The sequence below is a fragment of the Parambassis ranga genome, chromosome 16, assembly GCF_900634625.1.
Source record: "Parambassis ranga chromosome 16, fParRan2.1, whole genome shotgun sequence".
Classification (NCBI taxonomy): domain Eukaryota; kingdom Metazoa; phylum Chordata; class Actinopteri; family Ambassidae; genus Parambassis; species Parambassis ranga.
The window spans coordinates 20720965-20741331 of NC_041036.1; the positions used below are offsets into that span (position 1 = coordinate 20720965).

Below are 20367 nucleotides of genomic sequence, written 5' to 3' on the forward strand. Positions count from 1 at the left end.
AATGATGGGGAAAACATCATTTAACCATGTTGTGGGTGTTGAAGTTGTTCAGTTTGTCCATCAGAGGGCCATCTACAACTACCTCTGAGGCCAGCAACAGGTACGGAACTCCACGTGTATGACCAGCTGATCAAAACAGAGTCAGAGTTCAGACTGTCACTGCACACTCTTTGGCATGTGAATAACATTGCTTTGATAACAGTAAGAACAATCATTCCTAAATAATTCTGAGCCCAAATACCCTTGACAAAAAAACATTTCATTTTACAGTATTACTTTAGCATCATTTAGCATACAATGCCACTCATTTCTAAAAGTGCCTTCGAGGACTAGCAGGCTAATCGAAGTTACCCCTAGTGGTGAAACACCGTTTGGCCTAGACACGCCGCTCAACTTCCATTCACTCAGTAGCGAACACAAGCCAGCGATGGCTGCGCATTGCCAGCCAGCAGCTCTCAGTGGCTTAGCATGTGCTAGCTCTCGCTAGGCCTTGATGGTGTTCAGCTCTCCAGCCACTTGTCTATGATTAGCACAAGTAATCTGACGGTGAGAGGCAGAGAGCGAAATGCCATCATGACCTAGCTGAGCACTAGCACAGGCTAAGCCAAGGGGAAACAAATCTGATTTGAAATCAGAGTCCAGAGGTATTGATTTATTACTTGAACTCAGTGGATCCTACACAGCAATAGAAACATAAGGGCTAATGATGTTCCCATCCTTCTCCTGTCTACCTGTAGTTTAAAGCCCTGCAAAGAGTCACATGACTTATGCTCAAACAACCAAAGTCATTCTTAACCTCACACCTCAATGTAGCGTCCCTTATTGACATGCACTAACCACTGCACCAAGATGTCCATTGCTGCCCATCTCATATGATTCTTTATATACACTAGTATTATTATTTTAAATTAAAAGCAAACAAAAAATGAACATTTAAAAAAAAAAAAAAAAAAAAAAAAAAATCGTGTGTCTAAACTAAGGTGACCTCAAGGCCTTTTGAGGTGTATCCACAGTGATTGGGGCCGTTTTCAGTATGTTGGGTCTTAAAATGAGCAGCCTGTTTAATGTATTTTTGCTTTGCTAGCACCTCTTCATCCTGTGAAACCTTTGCTGGTGTGTCCACACCCTCCCTCTAATGCAGCCCTGTAGACAGCAGCGGTCGTTAAGGCAAACAGATGTGCTCAGCACTCCTCCGCTGTCCTCCGTCCCCGAGGAGACGCAGCCGACATGGATGTTATTGTTTGAAGAGGAGAGCTCCTCTGGGCTGTGGGGCAGGGTAGAGTGCCCCCGCGCGACTGGATCTCCATAAATCTTCGCTCTGACGGCAAGTTCCTGGCCCAGTGCAGGTTGCAGGGCCGACAAAAAAATCCAGGCCCTGCATGGTTTGCTGGTTCTGTTGGTAGGTTTGGTCAGGATGTGGGGGTTTCATTCACAGCAGCAGAAGAGAGCAAGTGAAAGGCCTCATGAGAGGGAAAGATAACATAAACAGTGATCTATGGGTCTCTGTGCTCATACTCTCTGTCAGCTGTATGTGTTGAAAGAGAGAGAAACTGGATTGATTGAACCAAGACAACACAAAGTGATAATATCCACAAGGCCCTGTGTATTCAGCGTTTGAACAGTGCAGAGTGTGTTATGATGTTTGGGAGGGTCGCTGAGCTCAGCAGAGGCCACAGTCCGGCTGTCTGCTGCCCTCGTGTGCTCCGCTCGGTGCACCAACTGACTTCTCTCTGTCAGCAGTGTTGACAGAGCAGGCTGCAGACTCTCCTGAGGGCAAAAAGTGTGCATGTGACAGGCAGGTTGTGAGAGGTTTTAAATAGAAGTGTTTTTCCACAATCAGTATCACTGAGATACCATTCATACAATCGGAGCATGTGTTCATCTGTCCAAATAAGTTTGAAATCAAATCAAAGAAGCATTAAACAATGAACAAAGAACACAGAAGCACACAGAATGTTGAACAGAAGTTAAACTAAGATCAGATTATAGGAAAGAATTGAAGAAATAAGACTTTGATTACATCATTTTTGTTAATCCATTGATTTGTTTATGGCGTCTCTTTTTCAGCAATATATAATATTTACGGTCAAGCTGGAAAGTATTTATACCCCAGGCAAACTTTTGACTTAAAGTTACTTTTGAAAAAAATTCCAAGGGTTACTACCATTGACAGAAAAAACATAGACAGAGCTTCCGTGACGTCACCCCTTTGTTTCTGAAGAGCCGTTTTGAGGCTCGGTGGGAGGCTCCGGGAGGCTCTGACCACCGCCATGTTGGCAGCATCATGTCCGCCAAAACTCCAAATGTGGACAAAGAAGGGGAGCACGAGCGGAGTTAAGGGGGGCGGGCAATCGTAGCAGGAAACTCGTGCTGTTTTAAGGCAACCGCCTGTCACTCAAGAGACAACGCCCGTAATTATGTGTAATTTTAAGTCCGAAAACAATTAAAAAGAGTGAGTTGTAAAAAATGCACCCCCCGTACAACTGACACTAGAAGAGAACCTATCATCTGAGACCAGAGTGGTTTTTTGTACCAGGCCGTAAACATGTTCATTTCTGATGTGAAGTTGGCCATTTTAACATGGGAGTCTATGGGAAATGACTCGCTTTTGGAGCCAGCCCCCAGTGGTTGCAGCGTGAACTGAAGTTTTGACACTTCACATGGGTGGACACAGACCAGATAAGGAACACAAAAGTCTGCTTGGCCTTTGCAAATTCTCATCTGGAGAAGAACACTTCTTGACTTCTGTTTTATGGTCTGATGAAACAAAGATTGAATTGTTTGGCCACAATGATGTTTCTTTTATTTGGCGTAAAAAAGGAGAAGCCTTCAAACCTAAGAACACCATCCCCACTGTCAAACCTTGTGGGAACTTAATGCTTTGGAGGTGTTTTGGACCAGGGATCCTAATCACAGTAAATGGCATCATGGAAAAACAAGCAATACATCAGGATTTTCAAAAACAACATCAGGCAGTCTGCAGAGAAACTAGGCCTTGGGCACCAGTGGACATTTTAGCATAACAACGACCCCAAACACGATCTGCTCTGATGATCTGAGTTGGCACCAGCCTGTTACTCAAAACAGTTGCACCCATTATTCAAAATTCTAAGTCATAATCATATGAGCGAGTTTAATTCCTCAGCCCTGGAGGTTGTCTCTTAGGAAGTACTGGCTGTTACAGCTGGGTATGAAAGAAAATCACCAACTGTGGAATCTTGTGATTTTTGTTTAAATTAGAAAAACCTTTTATCTACAAAACACTGCAAATGTTATCCCCTGACATTCAAGAGCCAATTTCTAGGTGCCAAAGGTCCAAAGTTACGTTGTGTGTCACAAGCTTTCGCCCACACAACTCTGGCAGCCAATGATCAGTGTAAAGGGGTGACTGTTACAATGCACAAAAAGGGATGTTTTGTTTTTACTATCCTTAGCATAGAGGAAATCATAATCACCAAGTTTGAAGGGGAAACACTACAAATAAGTGTTTCAGAACAATATGATCAATTACAATGGAACAGTAATTAACTAATATAGTAAGATACAAAAGAAAAACTCTGCTGCCTCACCTGTCACTTTCTATTCCTAGTTTTTACACCCTGTTTGTGTGAGCTGTAAGTGGGCCTGACCAGGGTTAGTGTGTTTAGTTTAGAGTGTGTGACTGAGGTGTGTGGACAGCATGAAGTATGGCAGCGACGGAGGGGAGTTTGGCCGACCATCCCGCCGAGTCCTGCGCTTGCTGTTTGTGTTGGCACCCAATCCAAGAGCCCTCCAATCCAAACACTGGAGGGCTGTTCACAGCCCATTACCCCTGTGATCGACAGGGCAGCCCACCACTCAGAGGGCTGCTTATGAGGGCTGTTGCTTGTTAGTGCCAGCAGTTTGTCGTTGAGGGTGATGACTGAGGCAGCTGATTGATGTAACTGTAAAAGCATTTTGGAAGCTGAGTGGTTAGAGTGTCAGTTTGGAGCTCCTCGTATGCTGATTATTTTTCTTCTTTTGAGGCATACTTTCACTTTATGGCAGCATTATTCAAGATACAGATTGGCAATCGCTGGCACTTTATGGGAGCTATATTTATGGAGTTCAATAGGAGTTTGGTTCCTGCATTTATATGACTGGTTATGTAAGCACTGCCCCTGACTGGTCTCAGCAGGATGTAAACAGACTGTTTCAAAGTCCAACTCAGTCATGTTATATGACTGATTATGACTTATAGTCCTTGATTATGTGTCATGATATAATTCAACAGTTTAACTTTACAAAAAGTAGAACATTACATCACCCTGTTCACAGGGGTTTTTGCAGAAAGCAGTGGAAGAGGGCCTAATTAAAGACATTGATGATGGGTTTTAAAATGTATGTGTTTTTAAATTAACTGTTAAAGCAACAATTTTTGAAGGTCCTTGAATGCACCATGAGTGAAAATTATGTCAAATCTAAGCTTAACTCTGTCTTCAAGTCCCAATTAAAAATTAGGTCAAAATAGTTACTAAATTATTCTGCAAAAAATCAGCACAAGACAAAAATTCTTTTGCTTGTAGAGTGAATGAGGAGATTTTTTTTTGCGTTTGAGTAACTGAATTGTTGTTCATTAGCTTACAATTATTGTTTGATGATTTATGTCTTTGTTACTGTGTTACTAGAACATGACATATTTGATTTCTCCCTGCCTTTAGCCATGATTGTGATGTGGTTGTGGGAAAAGTAAGGCCACAGTGGCTAAAAATGTAAAAGGAGGAGAAAAATGCTCAAAGAGAGAAGAATGTCCACTTATGGCAAATAATACATAAACCTGCACTCATGCACACCATGTGTATGACACGTATGAGGTATCCTTAGTATGAATCACAAATATGCTGGAGGTATTTTCTGAAGATTAGGTATAAACTGTTATAAACGTCCATCACCTGGTTAGTATGCTCTCATCCTTGTTATTCCTGAGAAATCCTGAACTAAGGCTCACTGGAGGCCAGATGGAAGTGCCGTCCTCAGCATTTCTCTTGCTCTTGCTGGGAATGTGGGCTCTGTGGCATTGGTTCTCACCATTAACGGGGCTTCCCTCCTGAATAAGCCCTGCCAAACTATGCAGTGTCCTGCAGAGTCCAGAGATGAGGACATGAGCTTGCAGTGAAGCCTAGCAGTTCCAACTTCCTATCAATGACAACAAGCATCAATCTTAGCCGCCCTTACTCCTGGACCCTGCCAAGCGTGACTCCAGCAAGAAGAAAAAAGGGAAACTCGTCAGGCTGCTGGAATTAAACAAAGGCTGGATTATCCTCTGAATATGTCTCTTAGCAGGACAGTTCATCTTAGAATCCCCCATGGCTCAGAGCGGAAGGAACGTCATAATTTTTCTGTTGACTGCTGTAGATGCAGCCAACCTCCTCCCCTCCTCCAACTCATGTCTGCAGACTCATGTCAGTTGCACTGAAAGGGCTAATAAAGTTTGAAATAAAATCCAACCGTATAGTCGCTTCCATTTTGAATCCCTCCAAATAACACCATTTAACACTGCATGTGACACTTCTAAAAACATTCTGTGTGACATTTATTCTCTCACACCTGCTGAAATCCAGCAATAACCCCGTGAAATAAGCGAGGTGTGGAGTATTGCTCAGGAGCGGTAGTTTTCACTCGGGGTTTAACAAACACTCGAGGAATTTTCACTTTTTAAAACGTATCCGCAAACTTTGTGGTGCTGCTCTGCTCTTACGGCACACAGCTTCACTTCTCTGCAGTGTTTGTTCAGGTGCAGCGAACCTGTGGCCCATCAGGCTTTACAACTGCTGACCTTAATACAATTCACAAGTTTATTATCAAGTGAGAAAGGAGTTTTATGTTAGAATGATTGTTGGAGAATAGAAGGGAGTAATCCCACAGCAGGAAACTATTACATGTATGTGCAATCTTTAAATACAATACAATACTGCATTTGATGTTAGACAAGAACATAAAACTGCTTTTCATGTCTGTACAAGCTACACGGTAATTTGTTTCCTATTTCTGTTGATACATCTTCCCAAAATGAAAAAGAAAATACTATCGTCCAATTTGCATTACGTCATAGTTACCTGCCTGGTGCTTTTGAAAACACTAGCTGAATAGTTTGTAGTACTAAATTCACCAAGCAGGAACCTCCCAAGCTTAGAAATGAAGCCCATGTGGAAGTGTCAAAAGCTGCAGTTCACATCACAGCCTCTAGCAAAGGTTCCAAAAGTTACTGAATTCCCATATGCCTCCATGTTAAAATGAACTTTACAGCAGAAATAGGTATGTTTGCGGCCAGCCACAAAGACTGTTGTGGTCTCTCTTAATAAGTTCCTTTTCAATGACAACATTGATATTATTGTTGTTGGTGTTGTTGGTTGTAGTTGTAGTGTAAATCTAATTAATTGCCAGCTCCTGCTTCTGTGACTGCCCACCACAGCTCCACTTGCTCTCCACCTCTTTGCCTGTATTTAGTTTTAAGCAGGAGTTTAGGTAGACTCGGACGAGATGGTGGTCACAGCTCCCACTTTAAGGTTGGCATTCATGCCCTCATTGTTTGGCTGGTATAGGTGCTACCATTCCACAAACTCAATAGTTTGAAAATAGAAAATAGTTTATGGTTCATGTGTGATTCTAACCATGACAATTACACTTTTTAAACACCCAATGGTGACCACAGTCACTCATCCCTTTACTATGCATCCCACATTACTATACATAGTCTACTGCTTATAGGGCTTTGTGGTTGTGTAATATTTGAAGGTTACTGTTCTCTTGTGCGGCAGCAGAAGCCAAAAGAAGGGAGGTGCCAAAAAAGTCCAGACGTGGTGGTCCGGAAACAGGCTGGAGATCCAGTGAAACTTAACAAGCATGTTCCCTTTGGATCTTAAAATGAAGTGTAACACAGATATTAATGTAGCAAGTATCACAACACAGCAGAGGAATGTAAACTGGAGCACTGGGACATCAGGCTGGACGCTAACCAGCTGCAGCCCAATATACCCTCATAGTCATAACAGCCTGAAATCCCCCCTCTAATGGCCAGCAAGTCTAAAGCCACAAGTTTTCATCACGGCTGGTCAGGAGTGGACAAATGAAAGTGTCTAGTTACTCATTTCAGGGCTGATTGTGGATGTAAATCACTTGTCGGGTGTGTGCGGCCTGTGGAGGAAGTTGCATGACTGCTATCAGCTCTTCAACAATCATGAGGAAGTGAATGACGTTATGTTGGCTAAATGTGTGTATGTGTTTTGTCCAGAGGTGGCCATCCTTTGGGCTGCTCATCAGGTTCACCACAGCTCAGAGTATTACAACCTCACCACGGCCCTTAGACAGTCCCTCACCCAGCAGCTCGCCTCATGGGTAAAATGTCACTCATTATCTTCAAGGAAGCACACCTTGTTATTCATGAACCTGACAAACAAGTAAGCCATCATGCTGTTTCAGGCAATGATTTCTCTCTTCTGCAGATTTTCTACCTGCCCATGGCTCTGGCTGTGCCTCCATCCGTCTTTGCTGTTCACATACAATTAAACCTGCTGTATCAGTTCTGGATACACACAGAGGTAAACTACTGAAGAGGCTTTATGTCGCAGTTACTATTCTTTTCCAATCACAGGAGTTCTCCTTTGTACCTACTCAAAGGTACTCGGAGAACTTCGCACTGCTTCACATTTATCGTTTTACTCACACAAGCACACAGCAGTGAAGTGTCTTGCCCAGGGACCCATCGCCTGGCCTGTGCCACAGACAACCCTGCCATTGAAGCATTAATATTATTTGTTTTAAAAAGGTGCCTAAATTAAATGTCAATTAAATGTTGACTGAGGGCTCCTTAAACCTTCTAGTAGTACTTGAATGCACCATGTGTGATACGTTCCCATTAAAAAATCTAAGCTGAAATTGATGCTTACTTAAAACAATGGTGAAAATAATGTTTTTTCACTAAAAAAACAGTGAAACTATGCATCATTGAATTGTTGGTGACCAGCAGTCCAAAGTGCTGGGAGCAGTTGGCTGATCTGCAAGCTTTCACAGAGTGAGTGAATGGGTTGTATGCTATGATTCTCTTAGCTTCCACAGAGGTGCAGAACTTTATATTGTCCACACTGACTAATAATGAAAAATTTCCAAAAATAGCTCAAGGCCCAGAAATCAAATATAATCAATCTGCATGCAGCACTAGCTCTGTGTAAATGTCCTCTGTTGTTCTATAGAGTTAATATAACTCTGTAATCTTTCTCTCTGTTCTTGCACTAATCCGTCTGTTAAATCCAGCCTTTGTGTGCTACAGTGGAACCTGCATTCAATAAAAAATAATGAGATTTTATGAAATATTCCAAACAGGAGCAAGACTGCTCTGTCTGCCTTTAAAGTGACTGCGAGTATCACTTTTACAATCCCTGCGATCGTTAGAGGGAATGAATGGATTTGGAACGCCTTCCATCTTTAGAGCACTATTAGTGAAAACAGTCGTAATAGTCACAATTTTCTGAGGGGATGTAATTTATGCCTCCTTTATAGGCTTTTCTCTTTTTTTGATGTCATGTAATTTACTGGCACACTCGCTATAGCTTCAGAGCTGGAGTGAAGTGGTGGAGACCCCCTTTCATTGAAGATAAAACTCTCACGCTCGGCTGCCAGACGCAGACGTTACATGGAAATAATGAATCACCGAGAAACACATTTCTGCAGACTGAGTGGTCTGTTATACTGACGTTAAACCATCAAAATATCTTTGTTTTTTCTTTGCAACAAAAAGAGAAGGATGACCTTTTGTTCATGTTGTGAATTTTGGTTTGTGTGAACTCAGGAATCCATAATCACTTGCTGATGTTTCATGTGTGCCAAGAAAAAAAAAGATTAATTTGTACAAAATGTACTCATGGTGCATTCAGTGACTGTTAAGACATCATGTACATGGGTTGTGTATGTGAGTGTTAATGGGTCTGACTGTTATCAGCAGCATTTCATGGGGTACTTTGTCTTTTTTCCACTGGTGGCTGCATTTGTCATTCAAATCTCCACCACAGGGTTAAATATCAGTCATCAATCTAGTTATCTTGTGTATACTTTTTACATTGCATTGTTTTATTTTGTAAAGGTTAAAATGACACAACCAAAAATACATTCTAAACTATATTTACTCACAAAGAATAAACTCTTTCAGTTGATCAAAGACCTCGGACCTCTGGAGTGGGTCTTCAACACCCCAAAACATCACAGAGTTCACCACGGTGAGATGAGTTTATTATTATTATGCATGAAAATCTGCTGTTTATAACAAAGACTTCAAGATTAAAGTTCACTTGTGTCTTTTATCTGATCAGATTCATTCTGACTGAGCTGATGTACCAATTGATCTGGAAAACAAATGAGATGAAAGAAAAGTTTATATAATTCCTGTAGTAGCCTAATAAACTGCTCTCTTCCACAGGGAGAAACCTTTATTGCATTGACAAGAACTATGGAGGAATTCTGATCATTTGGGACAGATTATTCGGTAGGAAAGGTTTTTTTTTTTAAGACTTTTAGCAATGTTTGATTGAGTATCAGTTTTTTCCAATCCTCATATGTGACAGGATAAAGTATATGAGTCACTTAACATGTGAAGTTCCTGCATTTGCTCTCTCCAAGAATAATGTATGAACATTGTGTTGATGTATCTGTTGTTGTCCTCCTCAGATACTTTTGCTGCTGAGTCTGATAAAGTGGTGTATGGCTTGGTTTTCCCTATCAAAACATTTGAAATCCTCTACGTGCAGGTTAGTTTCACCTCCTCGTCTCGTTGTTGTGGCTACCACCGGTCTAGCTGTGTGAGCTCATATTTCTCTCTCTGGCTGAATGTCCATTTTGTAACCATAACATTATTACTTCAATACAAACAAACTGCCCAGCTGAGCTGAAAGAAGCCAATAAAATGAAATGCCAGGTGGATGTTAGGATTATATTTGCTGCCCTCATTGGCACCATTGGCAGCATAAGCAATGGAAGTGCTCACATCACAGCTTTGTTAGCATTCATGTGTTTGTATATCGATGTCTGATATGTGTTTCTCTCTCTCTCTCTTTCTTTTAGTTGCATTACTATTTTCATTTGTGGCAAAAGTCCAAAACTTACAAAACTATCAGCCACAAATTATTGACTTTCCTCAATGGTCCAAGCTGGAAACCCGGTAAAGGTCGGCTGGGCGACCACGTTGACAATCCGAAGGTTTGTATATAAAAAAAAAAGTCCTCAGTCTTAATTACACAAAACAAAATGAGTCAGAGCATTCCTTATTGAAGGATTCATCCATTCTGCAGCTTTTACAAGGAACTGCCACATCAAATAGAGACTGCAAAAGCCTTTGTAGAGGCAACACAATAAGAGTTGAGTTTCACTGTCTTTAAACGGAGGAATAAAAAAAACCCACATGCAGTTGAGTGTAAATGTGTGTGCAGAAAGAAACAGGCTCCAGCCAAATGATCCGGTGGTTAGCTTTGAAATAGCGCTGATGGTGTCACATATTTAGTTTCCCTCGTGCTTCACACTTAAAAAAAAAACTCCCCTTTTGACTTCACAATTAAATGAGCCTTTTTAAACCTTACACACGGACCAAGCTGGAATTTAACTGAAATATCTTAAAAGGCTTCATGTAGGCGGCTGCTTGTTGATATCTGAAAGAGAGGGCAGCTGAACGCGTTTCAGCTTTTTGACAATAAGCAGAGCAGCGGGCTGGAATACCTACAGGGTCGGGGAGAACCCACATGTGGTGGTTAGGTTGCTCAGAATTGTGGAAAACCCCCTAAATGAGAACAGGCATCTGTGATTGGCCAATATTTGTTTTCCCATGAGAGGTTACAGTTCCAATAAAAAAGCCCTCAGGCCTAATTAGTTATCATATTGGACACAAAGGCAGACAAAAACAGGTCAAATGACTCAGGGAGTCTTACAGAAGGACTCATATATTCCTCAGTGTTTGGAGGAAACATCTACAGCCAATAAATCCTGGATGACTTTGTGAAATGGAACACAACAAGCTTGAAATTCAGCCTGAAGGAGTAACAAGAGGTTTTTGAAGAAAGAACCAAAAGACAAATTAGAACCTGTTTTTGGCCTGAACACATCGTGCTCACAAGATTTAAAGGCCCACTGACTGACCTGTCTTGTGTCTTCAAACCACCCCCCTCGCCTTCATGCTGCTTTTTTGTTAAAGTCATAATCCTCAGCATGTCATAAACATCTTTTATTCCAGCAGCAGTCACAGGCTGTGTTTTCATGTGTAGTCGTTTTTATTGTTACTGGCAGAGTACACTCTGTCATGCATACCCACGCACAAGGGATTCGCAGGAAATGATGCATGTATATATTGGCCAAAAAAACAATGGTGGCCATTTGGAAGAGGAGATGTGGCTTCTGTGATATAATGTGATGTGTCATAAATCCTTTTGTCTCAGGATTTGATTGGCTGCACTATGATGCTCCTCACATGCAGTTAACTATCGCCATGCCAAACAGCTGGATTATAGTGTTATTATGTTGAAAATGTTATTATTATTTTTTTGGTAGAGCAAATAAGTTTGAACACTTTTATTTACCATATATTTTTCCTTAAAAAAGCCTTAATTACTGCCCTGTTTGTTTAGACTAGATCACTGTCATACAATGTTATTTTTATTTGTTTTAGATACTTTAATAATCCCAGAGGGAAATTGTTTATGGCTGCTGCCAAGCAGCCAAGAGTGTCATACAATGACCAGCAAGGCGCACCACACCAGTGAGTACACTGGAGGCAGTGGGGGTAAAGTGTCTTTCCCAAGGGAAACACAACAATGACTTGGAGGAGTTGGGATCGAACCACCAACCTTCCGGTTATTGGACAACCCTGCTCTACCACTGTGCCACTGCTGCCCAAACTATACTACACTATGTGGTCTAAACTTTAACCAAGTGACATAAACATTTGATTTGCACTTAAAAGTGAGGACTGGAATCTAGCAGTACACGAGGTGTATAAGCCAAAGAACATGGTTCCAACAGTCCAACATTCTGTGTCTTGAACTGGGACTCTCATCAGGGCAGAAAGGAACCATGAAGAAGGCTATCTAAATATTTCAAAAGAAAACCCAAAGCATTTGGCAGCAGAACAGGGTCTTGTGTGTTGTTTTCCTCCCTAACATGGAAATGGCCTAGTATTAAGTATAGTATAGTAAGTATAAGTATTTTCAAGTGAAAAAGCAAACGCAAGTGACAATCAGTGACTGGCCTGCACAAAGCTCTGACCTCGTATTGGAAATCTGTGGAGCATTCTAAAGACCAAGGTCCATGCCAGGAAATCTGGAGGATGGGCTTGGATTCCTCAGGAGACATGTCTTGAACTTGTTGAAAACTACACCAAGTGACTCCAGGTTGATATCAAACATACATGACACACAAGGTAGAATGATGTAATCTTTATAAATAAGACTAGTGTGTTTGGTAATGTTGTATTCAAATTCCTTTGCTCTGGTGAGCAGAAGGTGGAAAATATGTGAAAAAGAATGACGTACATAGAAGTGATAATAGTTTTCTTTAAATATATATCTAGGGTACATTAACCTTTAGGTTTATGTACATTATTCTGATTGCTTTGCTCATATTCAAAGGGCTCCCACAGCCAATCCTGAAGTTGAAATGTAACAAACTATTTGTCCGTCTTTATTTACAATATACAGTCTGCACCAGTCAGCATAACCTGAGAAACTGCTGGCAGTTGCTACCATTTTTCAGGTTTTGTGGTGATCTGATTGGCCGAGGTTAACCTGTGATACAAAGATATTTCTAATCTAAGAAAGATGTTTCTAATTCTCTAAAGACTCTATGTTAAATCTGGCAATCTGTTGTGTATGAATATTGATGCATGCATATATTTCCAAAGATTCTTTTGAGATTTCTGAGCCTTGCCAGTCTTGTCGTGAGGCAGGTCCAACCAATCAGCAACAGTTATTGAGAGACTTTAGGTGTGATGACAGCCAGAAGTTAGCCTTTTATCTTATATTTTCCAACAAGGCGGCAAAAACCATCTGCTGACTCTGCTAACTTTTAGTGAATAAAATGTCGTGTTTCCTCTTTAGTGACTCATTGGTTGGACTGGGCTGATAGATGATGGGTGAAGTAAATTGTTCGTTTATTCACTGATGCACCATCATGAGTCTGCTGTGCGTGAATACCTTTGAGTGTAACATGCTGAAATGCACATCTGAAAATAAACTGTTTTAATAGCACCCAGCTCCAACTGCACTGAACATGTAACATGAATGAATTGCTGTTATATAAGTGCAGGCTGATGTGAGAATTTGTCCAGAAAATTGCTCTACTTAGAAAAAAAAACGAGGGTTTGGGGAATTAAACATGTTTATTTTCCATGTGCAGGTTACTGGAAAGGAAGTGCCTCACCATCCCAGTTGGTCGCTGCCTTTACAAGTTTATGTGGTCATACATTTCCTGCTGGTGCTGAGGACCTACCATGAGTTGTTTGAAAACAAGATGGTATGTATCACATTATGAAATAGTTTTTTAAAGGTTTATTCAGTCAGAGCTGTCAAATGTATTAAAGGCTTTTAGGCGACCTTTTACTGGACTGACATGTGATATGTTTAGGCTACTGTAATCTCTCATATAAAGTATGACATGATGGTCTGGAGCTCTTAATTTAAGGCTGCCAGAGTTGTTTGTTTGCCAACATCATTTCATCTAATTATGCAGTTTGTTGTGGCTGGTCTGGGGCGGAGAGAGAGTCCTCTACTTAGCCAGCAGAAAAGACTAGCTCTGTCTAACATCATGACAGAATGACTGATCGACATTCCCCTTTAGAACAACCTTTGTCTATTATTTTCCACTCGACAAGCCAAAAGACCCCCTTCCTCCTCCGTCAGGAAAAAAAAAAAGAAAAGAAAAAAGAAGCAGGTCTCCTCAGCAGTTATCTTTGGAAGGCGTTTCTCCCTAAGCATAGTTTTGGTTAGCCAAAAAGTGCTGTCACACCCAGCCTCTTCAAACTCACAAATAAAATGGCCTGATCGCTACCTCCATGGGGCTCTTTCAGTTGTGGTCCCCTTTCTCTCTCACTCTCAAACACACACACACACACACATGCACACCTCCCCTAGCAGAGCGCCAAGGGTTCCCCTCCCTCTTGGCAAATGAAACACCAGCTGGTGGTCCAGCAGTGAACACAAACGCCTTAATTGTCGAGTCAACCATTTCCCAACCCAAATAGCCTTCAGGATGCAGCAATCAGGACTTGGAGGGAAAATAACAAAGTGAGCACTCTGGTCAACAATAAATCATGTCACTGTTATGTATTTATACCCACATGTTCACTAGCCGCTTATTTAGCTTGACAATTGATGATACGCTGCACGACAATTTATGGTCTTTTGCGCTAATTCGAAGCCATAAAAACACGGTTATTTCAAACAAGTGAAGCCACTCTTCAATTACATCATCATGCATGTATCATTATAGGTTTGCTAAACAGTTATTATTAGAGGCAACGAGGGACGTTGAGCGTGACAAGTCTTTTTATCTCAGCCCAAGTCTCCATTAGTGTTTTCATGTCTGCTACCTTCTATAGTGTGAGTTAAGATTTAAAGCACTACGGAGCAACATAAAGCCTAAACATCTGACATGATATGTGGACATTAATCATGTTGGATCTCACCTGAGGGTGTAAAAGTGCAACTTTAGTGCCCTAAAAGCACAAAATGTCTATTTCTGTGAGTTAGCAGTGAGCTAACATCTAGCTACTGTGCTTCTGTGTGAATCATGTCTGACATGTGATTGAAGCATCAAGTCATATTAAAATAATCTTGAGCTTTTTCTAAGAACATTTTTTTAGCCTGATCTTGCCCAAAAAGGTTGTTTTTATGATGATGCAGTTTTACGTGGGGTTTACACAGCTATGCACCCTCCTGTGGTCAGGAAGTTGCTGCAACTACTCATAAGGAAATGTTCAGCGGGACACACTTGTCATTTGCTGCTCTAAGCTATAAAAGTCTGTTAATGATGAGAGCTGTTGAAAATGCACTGAAACATTTGCCTTGACTTCTGGTGCACTTGGTCCCTTAGATCCTTACATTTTCAGGGTTGTGTTTTTAGCACATGTGTTGTCAAAGTGGTAAAGAGTTTTAGTGTGTTAAGGTCTGTCAGCCATTGTAGTTTTAACCCAAATATGAGCTTTACCCAAACTAATCCAAGTACTTTTGATTTCTAAACCGGATCAAACAGCTAGTAAAAAAGTAATGATATGACATGGGGCGCAAACCCAGCTTGGGTTGATACCACAATCTGACCGCCTGGAGGCATAAGTGCTGTTCACATAGGACATAGGAGATTTTATTCAGATGCATTTTTTTGTTAAATTAGCGTAACTTCTCTTTACACTCCAAAAGCAGCCGATTAGTTAGACAGTTTCGCAACAAAACGAAAAATATTAATAATCTGTGGAAGAGATAAGATGCTAAAAACATCATCCACTCATCCTGGCGGACTCTGTCTGGAATTACTGCCTTGTCGCTCCCATCCTGCTCTGCGCGCACCAGAGAAATATGTGCACTGGATGCGTGTGAATGCTAAGTCCTTGGCACACAAAATCTTGCTGGTTCTTACTGGGTTTTTAAGATCTCCTACCTCACTCTACCTCACTCCAGCTGCATGCTGCGGCCGACAGAGAGGACTCTTGCAGCTGGACTGATGGGGTTCCGATTGGAGGATGAGGATGAAGAGTGAAGGTGTTGTTTTGTAATGCTCTTCAATCATGATGAACTAGTTTGAACTGGTTAGCTATTAGCTGCAAACTATCTCCGTCCAAAAGGCAGGCTGATTATCATTTAAGTAGGAACATGTGACTCGCAGTCAGGTAGTTTTATACAGGGTAGAATGAAGAACCTCTGTTTTATGTACGTATTCAAATATTTCAAAACAGTTACAATAACAAAAAACCTTACATATTATATAACTTGGTTAGTGAACTTAAGCTGAGGTGTAGACGACCTTACAAACACAGCCCAACATCAAATAAGCCCAGTCACACATACACATTTATCTATGCTGCCACATTGTTTTCTTAGACAAGATCCTGTCAAATACTAACAAGCAACATTGTGTCACCTCAGAGGTAGCTGCCGGCTAATATTGAGCAGTGATAGTGTTGCATGCTTCCTGCAGAGCTGCAGGCCCACTCAGGCTATAGAGGAGGGACCATTTACATTGTTATGAGCAAATATACCATTAAAACAATTTTGTTAGCATTATTTAAAGTAATAAAATAATCTTCACTGTAAGTGAGATGCATTGCAGTAGAAGTGTTTTATTTACTTTAAATGTGTCCATTCATAACAATAACAGTGGGTGATTAATCAAGCAGACTTTTAGCTACTTGTCCCTTATTATGATTGTGACTTTGTGAAGTAATGTTTCATATGTAAGGCTGCATTTCCTTATATTTATTATGGATGTCATAATAATAGCTGAGTAATGAGTTAGTCTGCTTCAGGAAGAATAACACAATTAATCCTCTACTCACTGAACAGCACTAACACCAGATTTTAACTTTGCTGCAGGTTTACACTTAATCACATTAAAAATGAGCAAGAAGCTATAAAAACATCCTTTTATTCCTGTAAGGTGACATATGTAATGTGTCCATCATAGATAGTCAAAGATCATGTGACCTGAACAGGGCTGTCCTGTGATTTCTCTCGGTTGTTAAGCACAGATACAGTAACTCATGGATTTATGGAAAATCTAACTGTGTCATCCCTCTGTGTTCCCATACTCAGATAATGCACCTCTTATGGAAGCTTATGGATTGTTGCTCTTGGATAAACATAAAGAAATACAGCTTTGTTGCATCCTTTTGATGGGTTGATTTTATGTTGACTATATATGGCCTTCTGGGTATATACAGTATGGGAGCCGTCAGTGAGAGTTGGCTGCTAGGCTATGTATTAAGTGTCAGAGAAATATAAACCGAAGCTGACAGCACAGAGCATCCTCAGGAGACACCGGGCTTCCAGCTGCAGCCCATAGCCAAGGCCGTAGGTTAGAGAACACAAATTAGACCGAACATCACGTCCTGTACTTTGTGTCTATGAGGGAATCTGCATGGGATTTCTGTTCCAATTTGGGTTGTTTTGGCTCTTTTTCTGGGATTCAGACTGCCGTCTCCTTAACTGTGGTCAAGTCTCCTGTCAAGACCCATCTGGGATGATTAGAGCGTCCATGTAAACTAGGCATGTCAGTGTAAAGAGGCAGAGTGCGTTTTGCTGCAGCGCACTGCTTGTGTATGCCAGTACACTTTATTCTGAAGGTCAGACATGTTTTGGTTGGCATCACAGAGTAAACAGTCGAACAGCCGTGTGGTTTATGACTGCTCTCCCAGTCAGGTCCCCTGTGATTGTAACTTGACCAGCCATGATATTGATTTACGGTTTTAATTCTAATGTATTTTTTCCTAACCACATTTCTCTTGGCATGCAAATTTGTTTCTATCCTAGATGCTGTCCCAGTTAACTATTCTGGGTATGACTGTCTACATTCTGCTTACCCTCACCTCCCTGGGCTTCATCATCGACCAGAGGTGCAGTACTCACCTTTGTTCATGGACACATTTTAAAGGTTTAGGGTTTTTAAAGAAAAGAGAAAAAATGTTTGCAGCGACCAGGCTTAGACAGAAGCAAGTGACAGGTCTGATTAGCCAGCTTTAAAGTTTGAACAAATGTTCTGTATCTTAGAGTGTCAAAAGTAAACAAACCTTTGTTTTCAGTATCTGTTGTGGAGCCATTGTGCAGCAGAAACCACAACTACATTTTTTCCATTAACTGCTGATCAGTTTTCCACAACAGCTCGGAGGATTGTTTTAGTCCATACCTCAATACAGAACAGCTACAAGTCTCAGATGTCGGTGGGTTTCCTCACTGCTTGCTCATGTCCTATTAGTCCTACTAATAGCTGCAAATTCACATCGATCGAAATAGTTTTTGGGTCATGCTGCATGTAGTTTACTGCTCAGCCATCTTATGTTTTTTATGTTTTACCAGCTGCACTGAGAACTTTAAAACTTTACTTGAACTTTAAATGACTGCATTCATTGTAAGTTTAAATTATTAGTTTAGGGTACAGAAGAGTAATTGATTGACTTTTTCCAGCTTGAGTCAGTGAGTTGTGTGATCGTGGCGTCAGAGGCCAGGTCATTAGGATTCATGCTCCTGGGGATTGATGGGTAATGTCTCTTGGTAACTGAACTCCACTGGATAAGCATGTAAAGTATCAGTTCCCACAGTAATATTAAACTCAGGTGACCAGAATGTTAGTATTGGATTATACATTATATATTAAAAAGACTTTCCTTATTGATGTCAGGGCTCATGTGAGCTCTATCAGCTCTCAAAATAAATAGGATTGCACCTCAGCGTTCAGTTCTTGACTGATATATCCTTGTTTAGGCCAGAGGCTGCTGTCTTGGAGATGGCTCGCTGTGTTGTCATGGTGACAATGCAGAGGTACAGCTTCATGAAGCCCTTCCTGCCTTCACTGGCCGTGCCCACAGAGGTAAGACAAGATGCAGTGCATTAAAATATCATTTAAACTAAGTACATTAGCTTTATAGACAATTTCCTCAATTTCTGCAGCTGTGGCTAATTTGGCACATTTATTATTATATTATTTGTTTATATTTAATACACTATATACCTCAAGTACCATGTAAGTGACTGGTAAGCTGGTAGTGCTCCCTGTAATTGTAAATCATGTTTCCTTTTTCTGTTCACCGTGTGCTGGACATCTGCCGATATCATTTTGACAAAAAATATATGTAGTGTATTTCTGGAATGATTATTTAGTATTATCAAATATCCTTTATAAGATTTTTCACTGTGCGGTAATATGATGCCTCAGACGCAGCATTTGGCATCCTCCCTTCTATTAAAGCATAGCTTAGCGTTAACCAAGGAACCACACTATGTGCAACACTGTAGACCCAAATAACATAACGTCAGCCCACAACACCTAATTAGCTTGCTGTTAGCATGTAGATTGAAGGGAATCAATGCCTAAATATGTGTGCAGCCTAATTACTGTTTGTTTTGTGGCCACACACTCAGCTTTTGAGTCTGCATCATAAATCGAGATGTTTGTAACTGTGAAAACAAAAAATAGAAAGAAAGAATGTTCATGTCATGCCTGATAAATCGTCAGGTTATAAAATCATTGACAGGAAAAAAACGAAAAAGTTCTCTTTCCCCTCATGTGTGTGTCGCCTGTTTGCCTGTGATTGTGTGGTCTGTTTCATGTGTGTGAAATGTGTGTGAGCTGGGTGCTAAGTCCAGCCCTACAGCCCTGTGATCTATGAGTCCAGATGCTTCGCCCAATTGACCATAAAATTGGCGTGCCTTTCTGGCTCTGGCAGCACAACTGTAGATGGCGGCTGACCTCTCATTACTTGCCCTCCCTCCTCTCCAGCCTCTTTCTTTCTTTCTTTCTCTCTTGCTCTTGCTCTTGCCTGCACTCGCTTGCTTGTGGCATCTGAGCCAGCGCGAATAAGAGCAACACTTCTGGAACCAATTAGTGTCGTCTGCTGCTAACTAGGCTCTGGCTGATGAGATTTGCACGTGAGGTTTGCAATCGCTGCTTTTATGTCCTCTGACTCCACATCTGTGCCGCTCAGGTGTTCAAATGACAACCTGAGCCGTTCCCACCAATTCTGTTTCTCACCATAAAATAAAGTAAAACTGAATGAATCCTAATTTTTTAAAGACTCGTTTAGAAAAAGAAAAAAAAACCTTTGATTTATGCTGCACGTGCTCCACGGCTGTGTCGCTGTGACAGCACTGTAGGTTTTATGCAGCCGTTTCCTTAAGCAAATCATTAGGCCTCATTTCAAGCTGCAGTACGGCAGGTTGAGCTGAATAAACGTCTTGCTCGCAGGTGGGGCTCATTGAAAATCCTTCCAATTTATTCGAAATGGTCCCTGACATATTCATGCCCTTTGTTCATAGCTACAGCAAAGGGGGGGAAATGGTGGAACCGCCCCCAAACTTTAAGGTACATTAATGATATATGGGTCTGACGCGTGAGGGGAGCAGCTCTTTGTTGCACAGGGAGGGGCATGTTTTGAAGTTGGGCCAATCAATTAACAGTCACTCGAGATGGAGAAGGGAAATTCACATTTAATTGTATTCAGGCTCACTGTACGAGAGAAAAAAAACTACAAAAACTAGGTCGGTTTGTGGTCCTTCAAAACCAGTGGTGTGATATACTGCACCCTTAAAGCTCACAGTGGTATTTATAGTGGCTCTGGAGATTTCCCTTGTAAAGCTGCAGGCTTGACCTGTAAACCAGGGCTGCTCCCAGCCGCCC

The 20367-nt window shown here is 41.2% G+C and overlaps 1 protein-coding gene across 1 annotated transcript in view; it reads left to right on the plus strand.

Moving 5' to 3' along the window:
* Window positions 1-20367, plus strand: part of agmo (alkylglycerol monooxygenase) — a 41090-nt gene that overhangs the window by 11451 nt on the left and 9272 nt on the right. Inside the window, exons 4-12 of the mRNA XM_028426479.1 lie at window positions 7250-7353; window positions 7461-7556; window positions 9161-9227; window positions 9428-9493; window positions 9676-9755; window positions 10069-10203; window positions 13384-13500; window positions 17508-17590; window positions 18456-18561. Of these exons, the coding sequence (XP_028282280.1) occupies window positions 7250-7353; window positions 7461-7556; window positions 9161-9227; window positions 9428-9493; window positions 9676-9755; window positions 10069-10203; window positions 13384-13500; window positions 17508-17590; window positions 18456-18561 (854 nt within the window). The remainder of the gene's footprint in view (window positions 1-7249; window positions 7354-7460; window positions 7557-9160; window positions 9228-9427; window positions 9494-9675; window positions 9756-10068; window positions 10204-13383; window positions 13501-17507; window positions 17591-18455; window positions 18562-20367) is intronic.